Source organism: Mustelus asterias, chromosome 29, assembly GCF_964213995.1.
Source record: "Mustelus asterias chromosome 29, sMusAst1.hap1.1, whole genome shotgun sequence".
Taxonomy (NCBI): domain Eukaryota; kingdom Metazoa; phylum Chordata; class Chondrichthyes; order Carcharhiniformes; family Triakidae; genus Mustelus; species Mustelus asterias.
Genome location: NC_135829.1, coordinates 16,762,505 through 16,776,148, shown reverse-complemented (window position 1 = coordinate 16,776,148; position 13,644 = coordinate 16,762,505). Strand labels below are relative to the sequence as shown.

The 13,644-nt window shown below is 49.3% G+C and overlaps 1 protein-coding gene across 1 annotated transcript in view; it reads left to right on the top strand.

Annotated features, from left to right (window-relative positions):
- The window catches only part of dapk2b (death-associated protein kinase 2b), a 144,978-nt gene extending 136,740 nt beyond the window's left edge, over positions 1 to 8,238 (top strand). The window contains exons 10-12 of the mRNA XM_078200132.1: positions 3,886 to 3,975; positions 4,091 to 4,174; positions 7,835 to 8,238. Coding sequence (XP_078056258.1) covers positions 3,886 to 3,975; positions 4,091 to 4,174; positions 7,835 to 7,915 — 255 coding nt within the window. The 3' untranslated portion in view covers positions 7,916 to 8,238. The remainder of the gene's footprint in view (positions 1 to 3,885; positions 3,976 to 4,090; positions 4,175 to 7,834) is intronic.
- The last annotated feature ends 5,406 nt before the right edge of the window (positions 8,239 to 13,644 follow it).

Here is a 13,644-nt window from a genome sequence, read left to right as displayed (position 1 = left end):
TGGATTACTTGGTATAATTCATAAAATCTCATGTTCAAACGTTAGCTGGTTGTTGTGTTAGATGCTAACAGGTGAGGCTGTTATTGTGGGACTGAGAAGGATTAAATAATCCCCCCCCACACACACACACCTTCCCTCCTCCAAGGGTTCCTGTTCCAGATGTTGGGAAATCCTTGTTGAGAGATGTGGGTACCTGTTGTGGACAGGGTTATAAAAACACAGATTTATGGGACAGATAGAGGCCATTTGGCCCATCGTCTCGTGCTGGCTAATCCCATTTTCCATTGCTTTGTTCTGTCCCAACCTGTCTGATATGTAATGGATTATTCTTGGATCTATTGAAGCTATTAGGTGGCCCATTAATAGCCACTAAAATGCCTCATCCCTCCCCCAGTTGTATTTTACCAGTGAGGGCGGGGAAGGGGGTGGAAACACCATACAAGAAACCCAGCTTTAGCTCTATGGGCTGGTGTTGAGTAATTGGGGGAAACCTCCTTTTGAGTGTCCCTTGTGCTCACCAGAGGTACTCCTCCACCCAATGTCATACTATCCCTTATGCATAGATTCCTTCCAGTGCAGAAAAGGCAATTGGGCCCATCGGGTTTACATGACTCTCTTTGACAGAGCATCTTAACCAGGCCCACCCCCCCAGCCCTATCCCTGTATCCCCATGTATTTACCCCGTTAATCCACCTAACCTACACATCTTTGTACACAATGGGGCAATTTAATATGGCCAATCCACAGAATCTGGACATCTTTGGGATGTGGGAGGAAACCGGAGCACCCGGAGGAAACCCACGCAAACACGGGGAGAACGTGCAAACTCCACACAGACAGTGATCCAAGCCGGGAATCAAACCCGGGTCCCTGGCGCTGTGAGGCAGCAGTGCTAACTGCTGTGTTGCCCGCTTGGGCTCTCAAACCAAACCCTCCCATCCTTCTCTTAGGGTGGCACGGTGGGTTCGCACTGCTACCTCACAGCGCCAGGGACCCAGGTTCGATTCCCGACTTGGGTCGCTGTCTGTGTGGAGTCTGCACATTGTCCCTGTGTCTGCGTGGGTTTCTTCCGAGTGCTCCGGTTTCCTCCCATAGTCTGAAAGATCTGCTGGTTAGGTGCATTGGCCATGATAAATTCTCCCTCAGTGTATCCAGGCAGGCACAGGAGTGCGGCGACGAGGGGATTTTCACAGTAACTTCATTGCATTGTTAATGTAAGCCTACTTGTGACACGAATAAATAAACTCATAAACTTTAAACGCTATCCTCACTGGGGCCTGTCAGCCGGCCGCTGAGTCTGGACTCCTCTCCGTCAGGGCTGCCTGCAGTTCCAGCAGTGACCACCGCATCCAGTGAGCGCTGCTGGGACTATCGAGTGCCAGCCCTCTGATTGGCCAGCGTCTCCCTAAAGCGGGACTTTATCTGGAGAAACAGGTGAAAGTCTTGCCTTAAAACAATTAATGCTGTTCCCAGCATTAAACTGAAGCAAGGCAGCCATCAGGACAGTGGGTGGATTATCCAGCGGTAGGAGGGGTACATAGGAAACACAACAGCTCATCAAATCCAGGCCTGCAGTGTTGTATTGGCGCTCTGTGTGTGTGAGGCACCAGCGGGTTTTGGATCAGACCCTCAGGCGGACGACAAAGATCTCTCCGCACAGTTTGGAAAGCGATCAGGGAAGGTCGGCAGTGTCCTGGCCAACATTCAACCCCAATCAATGTTGCATGGGAAAAATAGACTGGCCAGAATTCTCCAGTTCTCCGCTATCACTGCCAGCGAGAACGGAGAATTTGTCCCTCAGCCAAATCTCCATTTACAGCAGCGGGACTGGAGAATCCCAGCTGCGGGCGAGGTCGGAGAATAGAAACATAGAAGATAGGAGCGGGAGGAGGCCATTCGGCCCTTCGAGCCTGCTCCGCCATTCATCACAATCATGGCTGATCGTCCAACTCAGTAGCCTAATCCTGCTTTCTCCCCATAACCTTTGATCCCGTGCTATATCTAGCTGTCTCTTGAATATAGAAACTGGCGGTGTGGGATCTTTCTGTGCACAGCTGGTTGGCACAGTTGCTGCACTTCAAAAAGTATTTCACTGGTTGTAATGTCCTTTAGAATATGGTGAGGATGTAAACGCCCCCCCCGCCCCCCCGCAACCCACAGTATGGCAGTTCACCATTGGCCAGCATCTTCCAGTCCCGCCACAGTTGACAGGTTTTCCCATTGTTCACGTTCTCTGCTGTCGGGTAACCCGTGGTGGTGGGGGGGAGATTGCTGTCGGCAGAATCATAGAATCGTTCAGTACAGAAGAGGCCCTACGGTCCATCGAGTCTGCACCGACACACGAGAAACACCTGACCTCCCACCTAATCCCATCTGCCAGCACTTGACCCGTTGCCCTGAATGTTATGACGTGCCAAGTGCTCATCCAGGTACTTTTTAAAGGGTGTGAGGCAACCCGCCTCCACCACCCTCCCAGGCCGTGCATTCCAAACCGTCACCACCCTCTGGGTAAAAAGGTTTTTCCTCACATCCCCCGTAAACCTCCCATCCCTCACCTTGAACCTATGTCCCCTCGTGACTGACCCTTCAACGAAGGGGAACAGCTGCTCCCTATCCACTCTGTCCATGCCCCTCATAATCTTGTACACCTCGATCAGGTCGCCCCTCAGTCTTCTCTGCTCCAAAGAAAACAACGTAAGAAGTTTAACAACACCAGGTTAAAGTCCAACAGGTTTATTTGGTAGCAAATGCCACTAGCTTTCGGAGTGCTGCCCCTTTGTCAGGTGGAGTGGAGATCTGCTCTCAAACAGGGAATACAGAGACACAAACTCAATTTACAGAATAATGATTGGAATGCAGTCTTTACAGATAATCCAAAAAAAACAACCCAGGTCTGTCCAACCTCTCTTCATAACTTAAATGTTCCATCCCAGGCAGCATCCTGGTGAATCTCCACTTCATCCTCTCCAGTGCAATCACATCCTTCTGATAATGTGGCGACCAGAACTGTACACAGTGCTCCAGCTGTGGCCTCACCAAAGTTCTATACAACTCCAATATGACCTCCCTGCTTTTGTAATCTATGCCTCAATTGATAAAGGCAAGTGTTCCATATTCTTTTTTCACCACCTTACTGACATGCCCTTCCATCTCAGAGATCTGTGGACAAACACGCCAAGGTCCCTTTGTTCCACAGAACTTCCTGGTGTCCTGCTGGAAGATCCTGCCAGCAGGAACAGCCAGGAAATTTTAGCCAATAGTTTGTTAATTTTTTTCCAAAATGGCAGACAAACTCCTGATTTTTCCATGGTATCGGAGGCTGGCGGGATCATAGAATCCCTACAGTGCAGAAGGAGGCCATTCAGCCCTTTGAGACTGCACCGACCACAATCCACCCAGGCCCTGTCCCCATATTTACCCCATGCATTTACCCTGCTAATTCCCCTAACACTAAGGGTCAATTTAGCACGGCCAATTCGCCTAACCTGCACATCTTTGGAGTGTGGGAGGAAACCGGAGCACCCAGAGGAAACCCACGCAGACATGGGGAGAATATGCAGACTCCACACATACAATGACCCAAGCCGGGAATCGAACCCGGGTCCCTGGCGCTGTGAGACAGCAGTGCTAACTGCTCTGCCACCGGAGACATTGGATGGCCTACCTGACATCATCACGCCATGTTTTATGTCAGCGTAGGGGATCTAGTGCATTGATGAAGATTTTAAAACCTCTCCAGTTACTTTGAACTTTCAATGATGTTTTGCAGACCCAGTACAGAAAATGTCATTCTACGTGTCGGTGCTGTTACACACGTGAGCTCCAGTGTCTGGATTGTGCCGTCGTTGTTGCTTTGAACCTGATCGATAACTTCTTTTCTTTCAGCCATTGAATAAATGTCAAGCGCTCGTCCGAAGGGAGTCTATTGTTAATTTGGAAAATTTCAGGAAGTTGTACATCAGGAGGAAATGGAAAGTAGGTGAAATTGTACCCCCAGTATGGGATTAAAATCATTGTTGCTGCCGTTCCGTGTTAAACAGCCCCTCAGAGTTTTCTTTCTGTGGCGACTAAATCTCCCATTTCGTTTCAGCTAACTTACAGGATTGTATCGTTTTGCAATCATTTGACTCGCTCCTTTCTAAAGAAAGATTATCTAAAGAAAGATGATGCTTCAGTAAGTAAAGAATTGATTTAATTTATTATTGTCACATGTATTGGGATACAATGAAAAGTATTGTTTCTTGCGCGCTATACAGACAAAGCATACCATTCATAGGGAAGGAAAGGAGAGTGCAGAATGTAGCGTTACAGTCATAGCTAGGGTGCAGAGAAAGATCAACTTAATGCGAGTGATGCGCGATTAAATCACTCAGGAGGCTGGATCGTACCCGGGAAATAAAGGCTTTTATTAGTAACAAGAATGGAGCATACTATATAACAATACAATCCCAGACTAAAGGGTCACAAGGCAGTGCAGTGACCTTTATACTCCTCCAGATAGGCGGAGCCAACTGGAGTGTACCACAGAACAATATCAACAGGTAGAACACCCCAACCCTAACCCCAACAGTAACATATGTACAAGTACCCATAGTGCTGATCATCTATGGTTCAGTACTCATAGTGGTAACCAACTATGGTTCACCACAGCGAGGTAGGTTCATTCAAAAGTCTGATGGCAGCAGGGAAGAAGCTGCTCTTGAGTCGGTTGATACGTGATTTCAGACTTTTGTATCTTTCTCCCGACGGAAGAAGGTGGAAGAGAGAATCTCCGGGGTGCGTGGGGTCCTTGATTATGCCGGCTGCTTTTCCGAGGCAGCGGGAAGTGTAGTGGGAGGCTGGTTTGCATGATGGATTGGGCTGCATTCATGACCTTTTGTAGTTTCTTGCGGTTTTGGTCAGAGCAGGAGCCCATACCAAGCTGTGATACATCCAGAAAGAATGCTTTCTGTGGTGTAAAAGTTGGTGAGAGTCGTAGCTGACATGCCAAATTTCCTTAGTCTTCTGAGAAAGTAGAGGCGTTAGTGGTCTTTCTTAGCTATAGTTAAGAAAGTTTCATTTCTTAACTATAGATATAATTTACTTTATTCTTTCGGGGGATATGGGTGTCACTGGCTGGGCCAACATTCATTGCCCTGCAGCTTGGTGGCTTGCTACACAATTTTCAGAGGGGGGTTTAAGGGTCGACCAATTTGCTGTGAGTCTGAAGTCACATGGAGGCCAGACAGGGTAAAGTACAGCAGATTTCCTTCCCTAAAGGGCTTCAGTGGAGCAGATGGGTTTTTGCAGTAACCAGCAGTGGTTTCACGGTCATCATTAGATTTTTAATTCCAAATTTTTATTGAATTTGCATTTCACCTTCCTGGAATCTGGATCCCCAGTGTTAGGAATGGGTTAACTGCAACCTTCCACTTTAGACCCAATTTGTATGTTAATTGTATAATAGCACTGACGGGATATATAAAGAGGTTATAGGTGGCACTGGGTGTTGGGTGGCTGTATGTGGAGTTGTGAAGGAGAATAAAGTGAGTTTGTGAAGAAGCTGGACTTACATCCTCTTTTATTACCGGACTGCAACTGAGAGGCTTAGCACCCAGATCCTCATAGAATCACAGAATCCGTATGGTACAGAAGGAGGCCATTCGGCCCATCGAGTCTGTACTGACCACAATCCCACCCAGGCTCTATCTCTGTAACCCTACTATTTACCCAGCTAATCCCCTTTGATGCTAAGGGGAAATTTAGCACGACCAATCAACCCTAACCCACACATCTTTGGAGTGTGGGAGGAAACCAGAGCACCCGGAGGAAACCCTGGTCCCTGGTGCCGTGAGGCAGCTATTGCCTCTGGGCCCTAAATATCTGGATTCCTAATTCAATGACAATATCACTATGCCACCACCTCCTTAATAATGGAACTTATCCATAACAAGTTGGTTATGAAAATCCCACCCTATAGGTTTTATTTCCCACTTATTGCCCTTAAGAGTTAGGGCCATATTGATATACAGCAGGGAAACAGGCCCTTCGGTCCAACTTGTCCATGCCGACCAGGCTTCCTAAACTGAGCTAGTCCCATTTGCCTGCGTTTGGCCCATACCCCTCTAAACCTTTCCCATCTGTGTACCTGTCCAAATGGCTTTTAAATGTTGTAATTGTACCCTCCTCCACCACCTCCTCTGGCAGCTCATTCCGGACACCCACCACCCTCTGCATGGAAAAGTTGCCCCCTCGGGTCCCTTTTAAATCTTTCCCCTCTCTCTTTATACCTACGCCCTCTAGTTTTGGACTCCCCTACCCTGGGGAAAAGACCTTGGCTATTCACCTGATCTGTGCCCCTCAGGATTTTACAAGCCTCTATAATGTCACCCCACACTGAGGGTGGTGGGCGATTTTGCCACAGCTGGTTTTGTACAGTCCGATTTGAGCTTCTCCCCCTTTTCCCCAGTCACAGTGCCTCATATTGAAGCTCAATTTCTCCACCGGTTTGGCAGTTCACTTGCTGCACACTGTGTATCTGAATATCGCAGCCAGAGTTATATCCCAAACAAGGTCACACCCTGCCCCATCCTGCCTTCAACATGCTGGAAATGAAGATGATTGTGAAAAATCATAGAACAGAATCCCTACAGCACAGAAGGAGGCCATTCGGCCCATTGAGTCTGCACCGACCACAATCCCACACAGGCCCTATTCCTGTAACCCCAATGTGTTTACCCTGCTAGTCCCCTGAAACTAGGGTCATGTAGCATGGCCAATCAACCTAACCCGCACATCGTTAGCTTGTGGGAGGAAACTGGCGCATCCGGAGGAAACCCACGCAGACACGGGGAGAACGTGCAAACTCCACACAGTCAGTGACCCAAGTCGGGGATCGAATCCGGGTCCCTAGCACTTGTGAGGCAACAGCGCTAAATACTGAGCCACCGTGCCGAATGTGATAGGTTCCCACCAGTGTCCTTGCCAACATCCTTAAAAGCTGATTCCCTTGTGGTTATCACATGAGGCCTTGCTGTCTAATTAAAAATCAACACCACCTTTTCCACAATAACTACACTTTACATTTACCTCATTGGCTCCAGAAACATCTTTTTTTATTCATTCGTGGAACATGGGTGTCGCTGGCTGGCCAACATTTATTGCCCATCTCTAGTTGCCCTTGAACTGAGTGGCTTACTAGGCCATTTCAGAGGGCAGTTGAGAGTCAACCACATTGCTGTGGCTCTGGAGTCACATGTAGGCCAGACCGGGTAAGGATGGTAGATTTCCTTCCCTAAAGAACATAAGTGAACGAGTTGAGTTTTTCCGACAATCGATTCATGGTCATCAGTAGATTCTTAATCCCAGATATTATTTATTGAATTCATAGAAATATAGAATCCCTACAGTGCAGAAGGAGGCCATTTGGCCCATCGAGTCTGCACTGATAGCAATCCCACCCAGGCCCTATCCCTGTACTCCCACATATTTACCTCACTAATCCCTCTAACCTATGCACCCCGGGACACTAAGGGGCAATTTAGCATGGCCAATGCACCTAACCAAATTCCACCATCTGCCATGGTGGGATTCGAACCCGGGTCCCCAGAACATTAGCTGAGTTTCTGCATTAATAGTCTAGCGATAATACCACTCGGCCATCACCTCTCCATAGAAATGGGGGTAGCAGTAGGCCATTCAGCCCATCGAGCCTGCTCTGCCATTCAGTGTGATCAGAGCTGATCCTTCTCCTCAAAGCCATGTTCCCACTCCCTCTCCCTGTACAACAAAAGTTTTCTAAAGCCTGAGATTGTGGAAGGGGACTAAATAAATATTGTTTTTTTTTTCTTTTTAGAGACAGTACGACAGCGACAACGAAGATGTGAATTTCAAGCGAAGACCCTCCAGGTCAAGGAGACGCAGCAGCACATCGTAAAGTGAGGTCCGAGCGGGTGCACTGAACCAGGGGGTGAACCCGAGGGCAGGTCTTATCAATGTACTGTTGGAATGACCCAAACCAGAACCTGCCCTGGGGTACTTGCTCCTCCCCCCGTCCAACCGCTCCCTTCGATGTGTCAACATTGGACACATCAAATGGACAAATGCCACTTTGAAGACGTGCACAGATTGGGATGTTGGATGGAGCCTGTGCTACGTGACAATAATGTTTTCGCTGATAGGGCATTCCGGAAGGAAAAGTGTGCAATATATTTTTGCAGCTCAACATATTATAATTTTATTGTTTAGACCAGAATTTGTTGCTTGGTGTGGCGGGGGGGAGGGGGGTTGGTTTAAGAGTCACAATCCAGATTTTAGACCTGAATTTGTTGCGTGGGGTGGGGCCGAGGTTTAAGAGTCACAATCCAGTCTTTCTCAAACTCATCCTTCCTCACTGCTCCAATACACGGCACATCAGCGACAGTGAGATGAGGTTCCCGAACCAGGTGATGGGCTCTCCATTTCACGCCTGTCGCCGGGGGGCACTCCGGGTGGAATTTTACCGACACGTTCGCTCGAGGTTCATATGATCCCACCCGAGGCCAACGGAGAATGCCGTTCTCTGAGCCTCACCCGCCCGCCGGAATCGGGGACGGGCGTGCCGGTAAAATATGTCTCTCTCTGCGCGGAGTTCAGACTCTTGACCGCAGAGGGGTAAGGCAGGGGAGGAGAGGCGGAGGAATGAAGGATTTGGATTTCGCTACCCTTCCATTCAAATTGAACGCCCTATCTTGCCAGTAGAGGCATCCCACTTGTCCTAGGATTATCCCAGCATAGGATTGTAATAATATTCACTTGTTATCTGTCGAATGTGGAGCAGCACTGAATCACAACACCATCAGAGAGAGAGAGAGAGTGTGTGCGCGCATGCGTGTGTAACTCGGAACAGCAATGTAGGGAAAGGAGCGCAGGTGAACAGGAGGCCAAGCTTGGAGATGTCTGAACCACACCGAACGTAACTAGTTTCCACTAACATTGTTATACAATCATGGCTTTAGATAGTTTTAGACTTAAAAAGAAAAGTTGATGAGAGGAGCAACTCTCTATTAGGCATCTTGCATGAGAGCTGGAATGATTATCTGTTCTATATAGAATATAGGGGGTTAGAATATAGTGGTTAGCACTGCTGCCTCACAGCGCCAGGGACCCGGGTTCGATTCCCGGCTTGGGTCACCGTCTGTGTGGAGTCTGCATGTCTCCCCATGGTTGCGTGGGTTTCCTCCGGGTGCTCCAGTTTCTTCCAACAGTCCAAAAGATGTGCGGGACAGGTGGATTGGCCGTGTTAAATTGCCCCTTAGTGTCAGGGGGACTAGCTAGGGTAAATGCATGGGGTTATGGGGATAGGGTCTGGGATTGTGGTCGGTGCAGACTCGATGGGCTGAATGGCCTTCTTCTGCACTGTAGGGGTTCTATGATTAAGGACTATTACTTGTGTACATAAACCTCAATGGTAATTTTAAACAATAGCATCTTTTAAAATGTGTTCGAAATCATTGCCAGTTTAGACGCTGTGAGAGATTGAAGGTTCAATTCATTGAAAATCCAAGCGCTTTTTCAGAGTCACTCTTGCTGATATGTGTAGACGGGGGTAAGCTGGCGGTTCATTCTGGTAATCAATTACTGTAGTAACATTCACAATGCTGGGATTAACCAGCTTGAACTGTCAGTTCTGCCTCTAGTTTTAGTTTACAGCAAGAAGTCTCACAACACCAGGTTACAGCCCCAGGGTTGCTAATGCCTTCACCCCAGCGTCCGAATCGTTTTGCTGAATCTCCTTCGGCGAGTACATCTTAGTGTTCCCTATTTTACAGTGCCGTAAATAGACTTTGCGCGACTGCCCAACTGCAAAAGGCACGAGTTTTCAGACGCTCCGATACCCGAATGCGAAACAAGCGGTGAACAAAGGCGGCATGGGTGGCACAGCGGTCAGCGCTGCTGCCTCACAGCGCCAGGGACCCGGGTTTAATTCCCGCCTCGGGGTCACTGTTGATGCGGAGTTTGCACATTTCCCCCCCCCCCGCCGCCGTGTCTGCTTGGGTTTCCTCCGGGTGCTCCGGCTTCCTCCCACAGTCTGAAAGATGTGCGGGTTAGGGTGGATTGGCCGTGTCAAATTGCCACTTAGCGGCCGGGATTTTACGATCTCGCTCGGGCGAGGCTCATAAAATCCCGCCCGAGGCCAACGGAGAATTCCGTTTTGCGAGCCTCGCGGGCGTGCCAGTAAAACTCCGGCCAGTGTCGTGGGGATTAGTCGGGTAAATAGCTGGGGTTACAGGGATAGGGCCTGGGTGCAGGCGCGATGGGCCGAATGGCCTCCTCCTGCACTGTGGGGATTCTATGAAAGTGCGGCAGAGCTTGCCGCAGGTTGGGTAAGGTTAGAATGGCACCATTATTTTGGAGGTGCTGAACCCTTTGGAGAACCAGGGTAAGAGAGAGCCGATTGTTGGGGTGAGAATGTCGGGCGTTTGAGCGATTGGGGGGTAGGGATTATGTGTGTAATGGACTGGCTGTGAGAGGAAACAGCTCAGTGTCAAACCGTTCACTGAGGCCTTGTGCTTCCTGACTTGGCTGCAGAAGGCAAACAGGAAGGAGGGCGGACTTCGGTCTTGAGGCTCAGAGATGTGAATGGAAGTTCAAGTGAAGGAAACCCTTTGCTTGGAGAGGTTGGAATCTGTACAGTCATATCCTTAATCTCCTCTCCAACCAAAGCAGCCCCGAAGTGACTCAAAGCCCAGAACTGCTGTTGTGATAAAAACATGCAGCATCTGGAGGTGGAAAAGCCGGAAGAAAGCTGCTCCTTTTTTAACATTGTTTAATGACAAGTAGGGTCAGGTCAGCACAAGCGCTGAGAGGTGAAAGCAGGAATTCCTGAGGGAGTTTGTCTTGCAGGTACACACAAGCCTTTTCCTCAGATGCAAACATGGAGCTTCTCTCATTTCAATCTGAATTCATTGATTTGGAACAAAAAATGCAGGAATGGAACCAGGCGGGGTTGGTGAGATGTTTAAAGGTGTCGTCTGTGTAAAGGTCCAGGCTGGCAGTGTTGTCTGCGACACATTCAATGGCTTGACAAATGAATTAGTGACAGAATGATGTAAACCTACTGTCCAGAGTCAAGTCAAACAATCAGGGCAACCTTCTGTTGTATAATCTTCTCTTTGCTCCCGCCCCCCCTCACTCCCTCTCACTTCCTCACTTTCCCTCCCTCTCTCTTCTCACTTTTCTCTTTCAGTCTTTCATGTTTCTGTTCTGCCCCCTCCCTCTCCCCTCACTTTCCCTCTCTCCCCTCCCTCTCTCCCCTCCCTCTCTCCCTTCCCTCTCTCCCCTCCCTCTCTCCCCTCCCTCTCTCCCTTCCCTCTCTCCCTTCCCTCTCTCCCCTCCCTCTCTCCCCTCCTGTCTCCCGTCCCCCTCTCCCGTCCCCCTCTCCCGTCCCTCTCTCCCTTCTCTCCTCTCCCTTCTCTCCTCTCCCCTCCCTCTCTCCCCTCCCTCTCTCCCCTCCCTCTCTCCCCTCCCTCTCTGCCTTCCCTCTCTGCCCTCCCTCTCTGCCCTCCCTCTCTGCCCTCCCTCTCTCCCCTCCCTCTCTCCCCTCCCTCTCGCCCCTCCCTCTCGCCCCTCCCTCCCGCCCCTCCCTCTCTCCCCTCCCTCCCGCCCCTCCCTCTCTCCCCTCCCTCCCGCCCCTCCCTCTCTCCCCTCCCTCCCGCCCCTCCCTCTCTCCCCTCCCTAAATTTCTCCCTTCCCTCTCTCTCCCTTCCCTCTCCCTTCCCTCTCTCTCCCTTCCCCCTCTCTCTGTCTCTCTCTCTCTCCTTTCATATTAACCTGGAAGACTGGTACAACCTGCTGAAAAACCGGCTCAGGTTGCAGACCTGTTGAGATGTCAGAATTTGGACTTTCTGTAAGTCAAGCTGAAACCATGCTAACAATTTCACTCCCATTAAAATGGGGAGTTCTCTGTTTGCTGCAGTAGGAATCTAAAGATTATTGCTGGGATTGAGAGTGTGGAAGATTTGAATTCAGTAACCTATATTTGGAGTTCTCTGAATTTTTGGAAATGTGCTGTCTTCTGCCTTTCCAGGGAAACCCCCCAAAAATTGGAATATTATTAGTACGGAAAAGATCATTGCCAAGCCTTCAACCCAACTTTGCAGGGCCCAGTGCCAGGGTTGCAGAGCTGAAATCCCTCGGAATGTGACACTGAGGCTGACACTGGGCTAGTACTTGCTGCTGTTGGACTTGTTGGCCTATTGTGGGCTGGGAGTAGGAGAATGGTAAGGAACAGGGACATGTCCTTGGAGCTTTCATTCTGCCTCCAACAGCTTTGCCCCGTCTTCAGTATTTTTGTAACTAATAATCAAAGCGGTCAAACAACACTTCCTTTTTTAACAAGCGCGGCACGGCACGGTGGTTAACACTGCTGCCTCACAGCGCCAGGGATCCGGGTCTGATTCCGGCCTTGAGTGACTGTGTGGATTTTGCACATTCTCCCCGTGTCTGCGTGGGTTTCCTCCGGGTGCTCCGGTTTCCTCCCACACTCCAAAGATGTGCAGGTTAGGTGGATTGGCCATGCTAAATTACTTTTTAGTGTCAGAGGGATTAGCTAGGGTAAATACATGGGGTTGCAGGGATAGGGCCTGGGTGGGATCATTGTTGGCGCAGGCTTGATGGGCCGAATGGCCTCCTTCTGCGCTGTTGGGATTCTAAGTTATCAGGACTTCAGTATGCAAGTGTTGGAAGAATCATGTTCTTGCAAGTCTGCATTCAATACCTATTGAATAATTAACTATTTAATATCGCATTTTCAGAGGGGCAACAGGACACGTCCCCAATCCTAACTATTCTCCTCTACCCTGGGAGAGAGAGAGAGAGAACTGATCTTTTTAAAACAAATAATGTAAGCTTGTGTTTGTTTAGAGTTGCCTGTTGGAGTCGGACTGTTTTCCAGGGGTGAGTGTGTTGGATAGACTCACATCCACCCTCACAGATTCCATCGACCGCGCTGTCCTTCACAGCTGTATGTGTGTGTGCCACTCGGCAAGTTCAGTGACAGAATTTGGAGGTAAAGCCAGCTAATGTTATTTCCACTAGGGAAACGCCTCGACTTATAAGAAAATAACTGCTGCAACGAGTCTTAAAGGAAACCATAAGACAATGGCCCCAAGTGCCCCCCGTAGATTCCTTCCCACAAAATCGAGCTGCATTGTAAGAGTTTCTAATCCCCCTTGGAGACAAAATGAACACAACTGAAATTGGAACTCTGAGAGGCCATTGGCTTGTGTCCGCTTCGTATTCACGCGAAACCGACAAGGGGGGAATGGCAGGACGAAATGACCTTCATCCAATCCTCCTTTTAATCTGATTGTTACTTCTGCCTCCACCTACACCTGGGAGGCTGGTTCTCTCACGTGAAACGCTTGGGCTAGAAGTACCGACCCCCGGCTTGTCAAAGATTGAACAGTTGGCCTGTAACGTGAAGGGGAGCCATGGATGGTGGGTGGAGTTGGCCGTTCATGTTGGCACCGGCGTGGGGTATTCGGTGGTTTACGATGAGAGGTATTTCAGCAGGACGCAGTTCGCCTTTGATTCCCCAACTAAACAAGAAAAAGCCCGTTATTGAGCATGACTCCTGCCGGATATCCCAAGTCCAAACCTGACTGCCACACCTGCGAATAGGCT